The sequence below is a fragment of the Somniosus microcephalus genome, chromosome 23, assembly GCF_052327205.1.
Source record: "Somniosus microcephalus isolate GS21.2 chromosome 23, FLI_Smic_1.0, whole genome shotgun sequence".
Taxonomy (NCBI): Eukaryota; Metazoa; Chordata; class Chondrichthyes; order Squaliformes; family Somniosidae; genus Somniosus; species Somniosus microcephalus.
Window position 1 is genome coordinate 32103848 of NC_141009.1, and position 15888 is coordinate 32119735.

Sequence of the window (15888 nt, forward strand, 5' to 3'; positions counted from 1 at the left end):
GACAGAAGGCTGGAAACTAGACCGGTTAGCCTAACATCTGTGGTAGGTAAAATTTTGGAGTCCATTATTAAGGAGACAGTAACAGGACATTTGGATAATCATAATTTAATAGGACAAAGTCAGCATGGTTTTATGAAGGGGAAGTCATGTTTGACAAATTTGCTGGAGTTCTTTGAGGAAGTAACATATAGGGTGGATAAAGGGGAACCAGTGGACGTAGTGTATTTAGACTTCCAAAAGGCATTTGACAAGGTGCCACACAAAAGATTATTGCTTAAGATAAAAAATCACGGGATTGGGGGTAATATTCTGGCATGGATAGAGGATTGGCTATCTAACAGAAGGCAGAGAGTTGGGATAAATGGTTCATTCTCAGACTGGCAATCAGTAACTAGTGGTGTTCCACAGGGGTCAGTGCTGGGTCCCCAACTCTTTACAATCTATATTAACGATTTGGAGGAGGGGACCGAGTGTAACATATCAAAGTTTGCAGATGATGCTTTGCAGATGATGCTAAGATGGGAGGGAAAGTAGTGAGTGAGGAGGACATAAAAAACCTGCAAGGGGACATAGACAGGCTAAGTAAGTGGGCAGAGATTTGGCAGATGGAATACAATACTGGAAAGTGTGAGGTTATGCACTTTGGCAGGAAAAATCGTAGAGCAAGTTATTATCTTAATGGCAAGAAACTGGAAAGTACTGAAGTACAAAGGGATCTGGGGGTCCTGTTGCACGAAACTCAAAAGGTTAGTATGCAGGTGCAGCAAGTGATTAAGAAGGCCAATGGAATGTTGGCTTTCATTGCTAGGGGGGTAGAATATAAAAATAGGGAGGTATTGCTTCAGTTGTACAAGGTATTGGTGAGACCGCACCTGGAATACTGCATACAGTTTTGGTGTCCATACTTAAGAAAAGACATACTTGCTCTCGAGTCAGTACAAAGAAGGTTCACTCGGTTAATCCCGGGGATGAGGGGATGGACATATGAGGAGAGGTTGAGTAGATTGGGACTCTACTCATTGGAGTTCAGAAGAATGAGAGGCGATCTTATTGAAACATATAAGATTGTGAAGGGGTTGGATCGGGTGGATGTGGGGAGGATGTTCCCGATGATGGGTGAAACTGGAACTAGGGGGCATAGTCTTAGGATAAGGGGCTGCTCTTTCAAAACTGAGATGAGGAGGAACTACTTCACTCAGAGGGTGGTAGGTCCATAGAATATGCTGCCCCAAAAAGCTGTAGAAGCTACATCATTACATAAATTTAAAACAGAAATAGACAGTTTCCTAGAAGTAAAGGAAATTAAGGGTTACGGGGAGCGGGCAGGAATTTGGACATGAGTCTAGGTTCGGATCGGACATGGCCCTGTGGGTAGCGGAGCGGGCCCAGGGGCCGTGTAGCCTGATCCTGCTCCTATTTCGTGTGTCTAATTCTGTTAGATTCAGGAGATGGTTCTGTGATAGTAGATTGGCGGTTAGGATCAGATCAGCCATGATCTTATTGAATGGCGGAGCAGGCTCGAGGGGCCGATTGGCCTACTCCTGCTCCTATTTCTTATGTTCTTAAGATACAAGGGGGGCGATTTTCTCAATGGGGAGCTTTTGGAGGCGGGTCTCCCACTTGTCAGGTTTCAGTCTCTCCTCCATCAACTTCTGGCCAACCCACGCTATTTTCCCTTGATTGATCTTGTTAAGCCCGCCCAGCGGGCTTAGCAGGCCAATTAAGGGAAAGCCGGTTACAGAGCACGTCAACGTATGACGTTTCATCTGTCAAATTTTTGACACATGAATTGTCATCGTTTGACATTCTCTGTAGTTTGATGAGGTCTTGAATTCAAGACCTCATCAAACCTCTTTCTTTTGCAGAAATGAGATGGTTTGGAGAATGCAACGGCCATCTGTTATCTCTACCGCGGAGACTCTCCGCATACCCACCAACTGAAGCCTGCAGGAAGAAACAAAGTTAAGTACACTTTTTCTATCACTTTGCACTTACCTCAGATACTCACCTCTACACTCTTGCACCCATCACTTACCTTCACAGTGCACTTTTGCACCCCGCCAACCCCCGCAGACCCACTACTCGCTGAGCTGAGCTGAGCTGGCGGGTTTTGGAAGTCCGCACTTGTGAGGGGAAAAGGGGATAATCCTATTTTCTGCCTGTTAACTACCTGTTAACAGGCAATTAACAGGCTTTAATCCCTTCCCGCCTCCAAGGAGATGGGACCCAGCGTGTGGCGACTACCCGCCTCCTGGCAAGATGGCATGGAGGCGGGTTGGGCACCCGCCCCCAAATTCTGCCATTTTCCCGGCAGACCCACCTCCCCAAGGCTGGCAAGATCGCGCCCAAGGAAACCGCTGGACCTCGACATATAGCATGTTTTTAAATACATGTAAGTTCTGTTTCTGAAATAGTAAACCGAGATTATCTTTTTAGGGTTGGGTGGGGGGAAACACTTTGCAATTGATATTATTAGATGCTCCAGTATTGTCCGCTAAAATTAGTAATTTTTAAAATAACAAAGCAGTAGAGAAACAACCCTGCTTCACTGCTACAACTTCATGTTTGGTGTATGTGGGATGAACAGACTGCAGCTGTGTATTGCCACCCATCTGTAGCCAGACCCAGTAGGGGACAGTGATCGGGGCGGTAGGGGACGGCGATCGGCGCGGTAGGGGACGGCGATCGGCGCGGTACGGGACGGCGATCGGCGCGGTACGGGACGGCGATCGGCGCGGTACGGGACGGCGATCGGCACGGGACGGCGATCAGCGCGGTACGGGACGGCGACCGCCGCAGTAGGGGACGGCGACCGCCGCAGTAGGGGACGGCGACCGCCGCAGTAGGGGACGGCGACCGCCGCAGTAGGGGACGGCGACCGCCGCAGTAGGGGACAGTGATCGCCACAGTAGGTGCATTATTGTGTCAGCTGAATTGAAGGCAGGTGGGTTCAGCAGAGTTCTAGGTACGATAGAACAACGCCAATAAAAACATAATATCCTAAAAGTGCCTCTGGAGGATTTGGGTACAATGCATCCAATTTTATTCTAGAAATAAAAAGACATAAAACATGCAGTGAAAATGGTTGGAGACATTGAATTTACAAAAGTGCCTGACCTGAACTGTGAATCTTGGCGGTGCCAGTATTCTAGCTCGAAGTTATGGCTTGGAGGAAATAATGTTCCTTGAGGAGACTGTGAATTAGTTCTGACTGCTGAAGACAGTAATCCAAAAAGTGAGGAAAAGAAACAAAGCTTTGTAAATTTGTGAGTGATACTGAGGGAGGCTGCTGAAAGGGGGCGGCTGCTGGGAGGGGGCGGCTGCTGGGAGGGGGCGGCTGCTGAGAGGGGGCGGCTGCTGGGAGAGGGAGGCTGCTGGGAGAGGGAGGCTGCTGGGAGGGGGCGGCTGCTGGGAGGGGGCGGCTGCTGGGAGAGGGAGGCTGCTGGGAGGGGGCGGCTGCTGGGAGGGGGCGGCTGCTGGGAGAGGGAGGCTACTATTAACGGGGAGCACGCCCCCAAATGTAGACTGGATAGATTGGGCTCACGTGGCAAATGTAATTTAATATGGACAAACGTTTGCAACCAACCATTTTCACTGGGCCGCTGCCACTTTAATGGGTTTAAACTAAAATACGCAAGTGCTCTAGTGATTACAGCAAATCTGGTCAGAAATCTCTTGCATCAGAATAAAGGTTCAGGCAGTTGGACTGGCCTCCTTATTTACCAAAGTGAAATCCTGCTGAGAAAGTTTGCCGAGACTAGCTGTGAGCAATCGGCTTTTTGAAAGGGTTTGGGGAGAGTGCCAGAAAAGTCAAAACACAGTGGAAAATCATTGTTGAATAGCAGAAGATCTCTGGAGAAACATGACAGATTATAATCTGGCAATTACTGTTGGCAATTTTAGCTGAAATGCTTAAATGTATTCATATAACATTCCTATGGCTGATACTTTGTCAGAAGGGTTAACTTGTTTATTTTAAATGGGTTTTAATAGCAGAGAGGCATGTTACACAAACGAGTTAAGTGTTTCTCTGCTAGTAACAACATCAGTAATCGCAAGACTAATAAAGGTGTAATTCAAGGGATCCTGTGCAGAATACCCTGGCAATAACAAGTGCTGCGATCAGATACTTCTCTGGCACTATCCCCTAACACTGTCAAAACAGCCAATGGCTCGCAAGGCAGTCGGGAAATCTGCTGCAGCCTGCTGTTGTTGCTGGTTGATTACGGGAGAAATTAATAATGACCTATCCTTTGGACTTTTGCAACCGTTAAGTTTGGCGATGAAGGCCAACCTAAATGTCGAGATGCTGGGACACAAATTCAACACTGTTGCGGCCGTTTTACAGGCGTAAGATGGGCCGCAACGATAACCAAATTTAGCAGGGCAGAGGCCTGTGGCCGATTCGCTAAATTGGTCGGGGCCTTTTTTCTTGGTGGTGGCACTGGCGGCTGCCTGAAATGAGGTTCCTGCTCCCATTTCCGACACGGATTTCTAAATTCAGTCAGACTGGCTGGCACCGTGCAAGCTCACGACTAGTATTTCCATGTCTCGAGCAACCTAGCCAGCGGTCCTTAAAGAGACTGCTGGTGGCCGGGAAAAACAGTGTTTCAAATTTTGTTTTCTTGTGGAGTCGGACGGAGCAGGAGTGCTCCTCCTGGCTCCAACAAAACAACAATGGACCTCCGCAAGCCTGCGCTCGCCCCCCCTCTCCCCTGGACTTAGCCGTGGGGCCTCGGACAAAATCAGTTAGGCCCCAACAGGCGAGCTGCATCAGGGTGCCCAATTCCCGCCTGCGGCTGTCTGGAATTATGATGTTGAGGCCTAAGGTCCAATTTATCGACAACAAAGCAGCAGTGGACTTGGCTTTTCATAGATAAAGCACTGATTCTAGCTGTGTGGCTCTCCTGATCAATTCAAAAGCGAACACACCTCGGATAGTTTAGTTTTGTGATATAGAGCTGTGACTTGTCCCTCGTTGAAGATTTTCTGGCATTATGAGGAGAATTTTAACCCCCAAAATCGGGCAGATTTGGGTCTCAAACCTGACCCCAACCCGCCTCGAACCCGCCCTCTTCCAGTTTTAATGGAGATGGGATGAGGAGCAGGCAACCATCCCGCTCCCAGGAGGTGGGACTCATTAAAATATTTAAATGAGGCGGTGTGCTTCAGATTTCATCTCTCTTCCAGCTTTAATGCTGTCTGACCGGGTTTCCCAGGCCTCGGGAAACCCGGCAGCTAAAGATAGGCGAGGACAGCTGCGTGGAAGAGGGAAATGCTTTTCCAGCGCTGCTTGTGGGCCAGCAGGAGCAGGGGAGCTTCCCCCACCCACTAAGCTAATCTGCTTCCCTCCCCGTGATCGGCCCCCACCACGATCACCGACCCTGCTCCCCCAAACCCCCATCTCTGCCCCCAATCTGTCTCCGACCCCCCACGATCACACCCCCCACCCCACGACCCTACAAGCCACTACGTACCTCCAGCGTTACCTACCCCCCACCCCCCCCCCGCTTGGAAAACCTGCCCCAGTAAAGATCGGGGCCTGTGTGTTAGCATAGTTCTTTCACCTCTAGCACTGGAACCAAGTTCAGCTTGAGATAAATAATGATACTGTCCTTCTTCCAATGATTGCAAAGATCCAAAGTGAAAGGCTATTTAGCACTCAATCTAGTGTCAAGAGCCACGAGTCCACAGCACAAAACTGCCTACAATTTAGGATTAAATTGTCAGTTCGAGATGCCAAAAGCTTGTTTAAAAAGGACATGCAACACTGGTCAGCAGGGAAGGTTGACCTGATTTTAAGCAGGCTGCTGCAGAAATGTAGAGAGAAAAAAAGAACTTGCATTTATGTAACGCCTTTCACCACCTCAGGACGTCCGAAAGCGCATTACAGCCAATGAAGTACTTTTGAGCAGTAGTCATTGTTGTAAAGTAGGTACTTTTATCCCATGTTATTCCTGAAATGGGAGTGCCTGAATACTCACAACAAATTCAGTAAATGTGAAAAACGTTCTCTCAGCTTTGGCATTCATGGCCTTCAGCCTGACAGATGTCAGTTTGGCCCAGCCAGCAGCACTATCACCTTCAAATCAAATGACTATGGGTTTAAACCCCACTACAGAATAAGTGTGTGATCTATGCCGATACCTCAGTGGTGGACTGAGGGAGTACTGCATTTTTGGATGAGGCCCCACCTGCCCGCTCAGATAGACATAGATGATGCGTTGGCGCTATTTGAAGAGGAACAGGGAGTTCTCTTGGTGTCCTGGCCAACATTTGTCTCTTTACAAGTCATTCATTTCATTTGCTATTTGTGGGACCCTGCGTTACAGAATTTGTTCATCCCAGTTTGGCATAAAAATAAAACAAAAAAGGTGACTCAACCCTGGCTAACAAGGGAAATTAGGGATGGCATAAAATCCAAGGAGAGGACATATAAATTGGCCAGAAAAAGCAGTAAACCTGAGGATTGGGAGCAGTTTAGGATTCAACAAAGGAGGACAAAGGGATTAATTAAGAAAGGGAAAATAGAATATGAGAGTAAGCTTGCAGGGAACATAAAAACTGACTGTAAAAGCTTTTATAGATATGTGAAGAGAAAAAGATTGGTGAAGTCAAGCGTAGGTTTCTTGCAGTCAGAATCAGGGGAATTTATAATGGGGAACAAAGAAATGGCAGACCAATTAAATACATATTCTGGTTCTGTATTCACAAAGGAGGACACAAATAACCTCCCAGAGATGCCGGGGAACATAGGGTCTGATGAAAGGGAGGAACTGAAAGAAATCAGTATTTGTAGGGAAATGGTGTTAGGGAAATTGATGGGATTGAAGGCCGATAAATCCCCAGGGCCTGATAATCTACATCCTAGGGTACTTAAGGAAGTGGCCCTAGAAATAGTTGATGCTTTGCTGATCATTTTCCAGCATTTGATGGAATCTGGAACAGTACCCATGGATTGGAGGGTAGCTAATGTTACCCCACTATTCAAAAAAGGTGGTAGAGAGAAAACGGGGAATTACAGACCGGTAAGCCTGACATCGATAGTGGGGAAAATGCTAGAGTCCATTATAAAAGATGTAATAGCAGAGCACTTGGAAAACAGTGACAGGATCGGACAAAGTCAACATGGACTTACAAAAGGTAAATCGTGCTTGACTAATCTACTGGAATTTTTTGAGGCTGTAACTGGTAAAATAGATAAGGGAGAACCAGTGGATGTGGTGTATTTGGACTTTCAGAAGGCTTTCGATAAGGTCCCGGTTAAGAGATTAGCGTGTAAAGTTAAGGCACATGGGATTGGGGGCAAGGTATTGACTTGGATAGAGAACTGGTTGGCGGACAGAAAGCAAAGAGTTGGAATAAACGGGTCTTTTTCCGAGTGGCATGCAGTGACTAGTGGGGTACCGCAGGGATCGGTCCTTGGGCCCCAGCTATTCACAATATATATTAATGATCTAGACAAGGGAACTAGATGTAATATCTCCAAATTTGCAGACGACACAAAGCTGGGTGGGCGTGTGTGCTGTGAGGAGGATGCCGAGAAACTCCAGGATGATTTGGACAGGTTGGGCAATTGGGCAAAAGCATGGCGGATGCAATATAACGTGGATAAATGCGAGGTACAAGAACATGGATGTCTTGCTGCAGTTGTACAGGGCCTTGGGAGACCACATCTTGAGTATTGTGTGCAGTTTTGGTCGCCTTATCTGAGGAAGGATGTTCTTGCCATGGAAGGAGTTCAGCGAAGATTCACCAGGCTGATACCTGGGATGGCAGGAATGACGTATGAGGAGAGATTGGGTCGATTGGGCTTGTACTCGCTGGAGTTTAGAAGAATGAGAGGGGATCTCATTGAAACTTATAAAATTCTGACAGGACTGGACAGACTAGATGCAGGAAGGATGTTCCCGATGGTCGGGGAGTCCAGAACCAGGGGTCACAGTCTAAGGATAAGGGGTAGGCCATTTACATAGAAACATAGAAGATAGGAGCAGGAGTAGGCCATTCGGCCCTTTGAGCCTGCCCCGCCATTCGGCCCTTTGAGCCTGCCCCGCCATTCAATGAGATCATGGCTGATCATCAAAATTCAGTACCCTGTCCCTGCCTTCTCCCCATATCCCTTGATCCCTTTAGCCTCAAGAAATATATCCAACTCTTTCTTGAATATATTTAATGAATTCGCCTCCACCGCCCTCTGTGGCAGAGAATTCCACAGGTTCACCACTTTCTGGGTGAAGAAATTCCTCATTTCAGTCCTAAATGGCTTACCCCTTATCCTTAGACTATGACCCCTGGTTCTGGACTCCCTGGCCATCAGAAACATCCTTTCTGCATCTAGTCTGTCCAGACCTGACAGAATTTTATAGGTTTCGATGAGATCCCCTCTCAATCTTCTAAACTCCAGTGAGTATAAGTCCAATCGACACAATCTCTCCTCGTACGTCATTCCTGCCATCCCAGGTATTAGCCTGGTGAATCTTCGCTGCACTCCTTCCATGGCAAGAACGTCCTTCCTCAGGTAAAGTGACCAAAACTGCACACAATACTCAAGGTGTGGTCTCACCAAGGCCCTGTACAACTGCAGTAAGACATCCTTGTTCTGGTACTCGAACCCTCTTGCTACGAAGGCCAACATACCATTTGCCTTCTTAACCGCCTGCTGCACCTGCATGCTTACCTTCATCGACTGGTGCACAATAACACCCAGGTCTCTTTGCACTTCCCCTTCTCCCAATCTATTGCCATTCAAATAATAATCTGCCTTCCTGTTTTTGCCATCAAAGTGGATAACCTCACATTTATCCACATTATAGTGCATTTGCCATGTTTCTGCCCAATCACCCAACCTGTCCAAATTGTACTGGAGTTTCACGACAACCTCCTCACAGCTTACCCTCCCACCCAGCTTTGTGTTGTCTGCAAATTTGGAGATATTACATCCAATTCCCTCGTCCAGATCATTAATATATATTGTGAACAGCTGGGGTCCTAGGACCGATCCTTGTGGTACCCCACTAGTCACTGCCTGCCACTCGGAAAATGACCTGTTTATTCCAACTCTTTGCTTTCTGTCCGCCAACCAGTTCTCTATCCAAGTCAATACCTTGCCCCCAATCCCATGTGCCTTAATTTTACACGCTAATCTCTTATGTGGGACCTTATCGAAAGCCTTCTGAAAGTCCAAATACACCACATCCACTGGTTCTCCCTTATCCATTTTACCAGTTACATCCTCAAAAAATTCCAGTAGATTAGTCAAGCATGATTTACCTTTTGTAAATCCATGTTGACTTTGTCCGATCCTGTCACTGCTTTCCAAGTGATCTGCTATTACATCTTATATAATAGACTCTAGCATTTTCCCCACTACTGATGTCAGGCTTACCGGTCCATAATTCCCCGCATTTTCTCTACCACCTTTTTTGAATAGTGGGGTAACATTAGCTACCCTCCAATCCATGGGTACTGTTCCAGAGTCTATCGAGTTCTGGAAGATGACCAGCAATGCATCTACTATCTCTAGGACAGAAATGAGGAGGAATTTATTCAAGAAGGAATTGGATATATTTCTTAAGGCTAAGGGGATCAAGGGGTATGGGGAGAAAGCAGGGACCGGGTACTGAATTTGGCTGATCAGCCATGATCGCATTGAATGGCGGAGCAGGCTCGAGGGGCCGAATGGCCGACTCCTGCTCCTATTTCTATGTTTAATCGATTTGATGGCGAGAATGTGGAACTCGCCGCCACATGGCGTGGTTGAGGCGAAAAGCATAGCTGCAATTAAAGGGAAGCTGGAAAAGCACGAGGGAGAAAGGAATAAAAGGATATGCTGATCGAGTTAGAAATAATAAGGTGGAAGGAGGCTTGCGTAGAGCATAAACACATGGCGTCGGGCTGAACGGCCTGTTTCTGTGCTGTAGATTCTAAGTAATTCTATGTTAGAATACAAAAATGTATGTAGTACGATTTTAAAACACACACACATTTGTGAGGTAGGAAGTTATTTCAAATCAGAATAAATTTTGCCTCCAAAACATATTCTGTTTTAGCAGTCATTCTGTAGCCAGTTATTTGATATTTTTATATTGCATGAAGTACGAGCAGTGAATCACAGACGTCCCAGAAAACGTGACTAAAGTCACATCTTATATCTTTTTATTGACGAATTTCAGTTTGCCCGTGATGTTTGTGGTAAAAGATCCAGATCAGAGGGCTCCCAAAGTGGAGGCATTGTGAGTCGCTGGAGGCTCCTGAAACAATAAATCTTTCACAAACATGGAACTGACCAGACTTTAAGTTCATGTTTCCTTTAGAAAATGGGAAAGCTGGGAACCGTCAGCGGATCCAGCAGTTTTCCCACGAGTGCTTGTTCATCCAACACACTTTGCTAACAAAAATATTGATAAGGAATCTTACATAAAAGAACATGAAATGAGAACAGAACATTTGGCCATTAGGCACATTTCCCCCCCCACTTCTGCAGATCACATACAACCTACCTCATCACAGACTCTGTTCGCTCTTGGGGTGGGGGGGATAAGTTTGGTATCAATAATCACTCATAACCAAAGGAAATCAGCCAAAAACAGTCACTTCACCCTTTTCCACGATTTAATCCTGGCATCCTGCCCTCCACAGCCAGCTCTTCCCCTCTCCAGGCCCCAGCTGCACAGGGAATATTGTGCTCTGCTCACTCCATACTTGCCCTGGTAAACTTTCTTCCACTGCACTGAAAATATTCGTGATGAAAACTGGGCGGAAAAGGGGGAACATTTTTGGTTTGCGGCACAAATTTCGAATTGGCGCCTTCTTAACACTTCATTGTATTTTTGCAAACATGATGTGTGTCTTCTAGTTATCAAAATCACTTCTTTAAAAAAAGCCATGTATAAAACGGCAGGTGTTTATCTCTGTATATCCATATACTTAGCATGACATTAATTTAATATTTTATTGGACTGTCTAGAATGTCTTTTAAGACTCTGCATTTGTTTTTAAAATGCATTATATTGTGGCAGCTTTGCAATATTCAGTTTTCTGTGTTGGTGTACTTCTATTTTTGACGAAAACAAAAGCCATTTGTGGAGAAATTGTAAACCTAAGTTAAAAGTGATTATGATCCCGCTGCAGAAATCTACTGGAGGGAGTATTTTCCCATGGTTTATAATTTGTTGTGCAAAAATGCAAAACACTTAACTGAATGACTTGCACTCAATTTATTCTATTTATGGATTTTTAAAAAAAAATCTGCATCTGTGCAGATGACATGCAACCAGTGGAGGGTTTTGACCCCTTTCTAATTTCTTGTCTGTTATATCGGAACTGGAAGTGTTTGCATAGTGCGTGGTGCTACCTTTACTCGTAGATGTGCCCTGGTGGAGCACGTACAGTACCTACACCAACAATGTAGTTAAAACTCCCCAGCGTGCGGGGAAACCCGGAACTCCCATGGTACACAACTCTGGGTTTCCCCGCAGTCGACTGCTCCTCCCTGCTCCCCGCGGGGCAGGTGGAAAACGGGAAAATCCAGCCCATAATTCAAAGGAATCCAGGTGAGGCTGGTATTGTAATCGGTAGCAGGCAGGTTGTACGTGACTCGTAGGGGCCGATTTTATCAATGGGCACCTGATGGAGGCGGGACTGCTGCTTGTCGGGTTTTAGTCCCGCCTCCATCGACGTCTGGCCAACCCTCGCTATTTTCCCTTGATTGACCTAGTTAAGCCCACCCAGCAGGCTTAGCAGGCCAATTGAGGGAAAGCCGGTGACAGAGAACGCCAGCGTATGACGTTTCATCTGTCAAGACTTTTTGACAGATGAATTGTCATTGTTTGACAGCTCTGTGAAGCTGACAATCTGTCTTCTAAGTTGAGTCCTTTACTGAAGACTCAATTTGAAAGCTTTCCTAAGCAGAAGGCAGCAGCCATTCTGCTTTCTCTGCCGGTGAGATGAGGCAGCTCCGCAGCCTAAAGGGATGAAGCCTGGAGGAAGAAGCAAAGGTAAGTAATCTTATTAAAACACTCTACACTCATCTCACACACTTACCTCTCCACACTTGCACTCATCACTCACCTGCACAGCGCACATTTCGGCCCCTCCGACCCCCGCAGATCCACGGCTTGCCTCGCTGACCCTGGCGGGGTTTGGAACCATCGGAAAGCCCACACTTTAGGTGGCAAAATAGGGATTAGCTAAAAAAACTGCCTGTTAACTACCTGTTAACAGGCAGTTAATTGGCACTAATCCCCTTCCCACCTCGAGGAGACGGGACCCGGCACAGGTCAGGTGCCCGCCTCCTGGGAAGATGGCACGAGGGCAGGATGGGAACCCGCTCCCAGATTCTGCCATTTTCCTGGCAGTCCCGCCTCCATAGGGCTGGCAAAATCACCCCCGTAGAGTGTGAAGAATACATAGCATATAGTGTGTTAAATCAGCATGTTTGTAAGTGTTTACAGTAAATCTGTTGGAAGGTATTTGAAAACTATTTCCCTCGTCACGTTTTAGTGAATCAAATGGAGTGTAGCGAGGCACACAAGCCCCAATTCTATCCTCCATAATTATAGGTGAACTCAGAGCCATAAGCATGTGTAAAGATTCACATCTATATATGTTAAAAATCTTAATGTCTGCATACATTTCCTGTCAACTATTTCCCAATTATAAATTCCTGTGTCCACATTGGATGGGTTTCGCCCATGCAAACTCGTCACTCTGATTGTACAATCTGACCACCACAAATTGCTCAAAATATTTCCCCCTCCCTCAGAATTGAACTTTTGTGTCCAAAATAAAGATCAAAAAAATTAGATATTTCACAACAACATTATCCATTGACTTGTCTGTTATGCCTGGATTTAAAGATTTACTAGAAGGCTTCAGCCTCGCCCAAAAGGCTGTGCTTGGAGTCAGTATTTCCGCCCAGTTCCATGACTTTGAGCTCACTTTGGAATGTGCAGTCTGAGCATGTGCCGTGGATGTAATTTCCAAGGATGCATCAATACCATTCAGTCAGCTGTGAAGCTGCAACACCAGCATTTGCAGGAGGGTGTCATTATATCAGGAGAAGTTTACATATGAATGTGAACACAGGAATTTATAGTGGAAATATTAAAAAAAGGTGTGGCTTTAAAATGATATCCTGCATGCTCTGGTCCAACTATCTCCTGCCCTCTGACTCCGATTGGTCTTTGGTTGTAGCAGCCATTTATAAGGAGATGTGCATTCAATTCAATTCAATTCAATTCAATTTTATTTGTCATATATGCAGCAGACTTGCACTGCACAATGAAATGTTGATTTTTACGAGTCCTCCCAACATTGGAATAAATATGGCACAGCAATGATAAAAATACTAATAGAAATACAGTAATAATAAATAAGACAACAGTAATAAATAATAATAAATTATTCATTCATGAGTCTTATGGCCTGGGGGTAGAAGCTGTTTCGAAACCTGCTGGTACGAGACCGTATACTTCGGTATCTTTTACCGGACGGGAGCAGGGCGAAGAGGTTGTGGCTGGGGTGGCTCGCGTCTTTGATGATTCTCAGGGCCTTCCCCCGGCACCTCTTGGGGTAGATATCCTGCACAGCAGCAGGATTGGTGTTGGGTTAAAATTATTCAAGCCTAGAAATATTGTCAGACAATGGAGCAAGATCCTTGCGCTTTGCAGATGCAGCTGCTGGAAATGGATGAAGAGAGGGTTTGAATCGCAGCATTCAAAGCCACTCTTCCCCACAGGATAGCACTGTCCGGGAGGAGGTGGTGCAGATGATGAGATGAGTGGTGTGAAAGGGTGCTTTAAGTGCAGATGAGAAACACGTTTGCCAGCCTGAGAAAACCTGCCCCAGTAAAGCTACCTAGCTTTTCCTATACTAAGTAGAGGCATGACATCAACCTGCTGTAACTGGACTTTGGCGTCACATAGAACATCTGTAAAGGATTACACAGGATATACGGCACAGAAACAGGCCATTCGGCCCAGCCAGTCCGTGCCGGCATTTATGCTCCACTCGAGCCTCCTCTCGTCTTTCCTCATCTAAATCTATCAGCAGGACCCTGTATTCCCTTCTCCCTATATAAATGCAAGTCTTTTTATATGCTTAACTAGCCTCCCCTTAAATGCATCTTCGCTTCAACCACTTCCTCTGGTAGCAAGTTCCACATTCTCACCACTCTTTGGGTAAAGAAGTTTCTCCTGAATTCCCTATTGGATTTCTTGGTGACTATCTTATAGGGATGGCCTCTAGTTATGCTCTTCACCACAAGTGGAAACATTCTCTCTGTATTCACTTTCAAAACCTCTCATAGTTTTAAAGACCTCTATTCGGTCACCCTTCAGCCTTTTTCCCAAGAGAAAAGAGACCCAGCCCGTTCATCCTTTCCTGATATGTAGACCCTCGCATTTCTGGTATCATCCTTGCAAATCTTCTCTGCACCCTCTCCAGTGCCTCTATATCCTTCTTATAATATGACAACCAAAATTGTATGCAGTACTCCAAGTGTGGTCTAACCAAAGTTTGATACAAGTTTAGCATAAATTCCCTACTTTTCAATTCTATACCTCTAGAAATAAACCTTAGTGCTTGATTTGTTTTTTTTAATGGCCTTGCCTGTGTCGCAACCTTTAGTGATTTGTGTATTTGTACTCCGAGATCCCTTTGCTTCTCTACCCCACCTAGACTCGCACTCTCCAAGTAATATGTGACCTCCCTATTCTTCCTACCAAAATGTAATACCTCACATTTTTCTGTGTTGAACTTCATTTGCCAATTATATGCCCATTCTGCAAGTTTATTAATGTCCTCCTGTAATTTGTTGCAGTCCTCCTCAGTATTGACTATCCCCCTCAATTTGGTGTCATCCGCAAATTTAGAAATTGTGCTTTTGATTCCAAAGTCTAAATCGTTAATATAAATTGTGAACAACAGTGGTCCCAGCGCTGATCCTTGTGGAACACCACTACCCACCTTCTGCCATTGTGAAGAGCTACCCTTTACTCCCACTCTCTGCTTTCTGTCTTGAAGCCAGCCAGCAATCCATTCTGCTACTTGTCCCCTGACTCCGCATTCTCTGACCTTGTTCATCAGTCTATTATGAGGTACCTCATCAAAGGCCTTTTGAAAATCTAGATAAATTACATCTACTGCATTACCATTATCTACTCAGAAAACAATTTTCAAAAAAAAGTATATGATGCACATTACTTTACTCACATATGCGTTAGGATGAAAAATTGAGATCTTAGCAATCTAAGACTATACTTACAGACACTCCATTTGAATCAGTAACAATTGGGAAGAATACCTCCGCACAAGAGCATAAAGTATTGGCACTGGTGCATTCGGAGCAAAGTGATCATTTTTGTCTTCAGTTGAAGAAATCAACCTTTGTTAAGATGTATGTAAGCACTGCACAGTCCAATCTGTATTCTCATTCAAATAGAAAGAGATTTTGAAGTAAAACAATTTATTTTGCAGAGTCTCGCCTCTTTACGTCAGCCAGCTCATTTCGGCGTCACAATGAGAACACAGTTTTGCAGCAGACCTCAGGTACATATATGTCTAAGAATTATTTAAAGAAAAGAAAGAACTTGCATTTATGTAGCACCTTTCACGTCCTCAGGACGTCCCACAGCGCTTTACAGCCAATGAAGTACTTTTGAAGTGTAGTCGCTGTTGTAATGTAGCAAAAGATTTCCAATGAACTCAAGTAATTAAAGGCATAAATTTGAGAGATTTTAAGTAAACTGGAGGAAAAGAACACGTGTAAAAATTGCCCATGTACCATTTTAAACTATTTTACCATCCTGCCCGTATATTTCAGTGAGCATATTTCTTCACGTTCTGTTTTTTCCCTGCTGACATTGTGTCTATTTTAATACTCCT

General features: G+C 45.3%; 1 protein-coding gene across 6 annotated transcripts in view; it reads left to right on the plus strand.

The window, feature by feature from the left end:
- The window catches only part of LOC147101795 (uncharacterized), a 103297-nt gene that overhangs the window by 18307 nt on the left and 69102 nt on the right, over positions 1-15888 (plus strand). For all 6 annotated transcript variants that reach the window (XM_085965750.1, XM_085965751.1, XM_085965749.1 and 3 more), the window contains exon 3: positions 15481-15552. In XM_085965750.1, coding sequence (XP_085821876.1) covers positions 15481-15552 — 72 coding nt within the window. The remainder of the gene's footprint in view (positions 1-15480; positions 15553-15888) is intronic.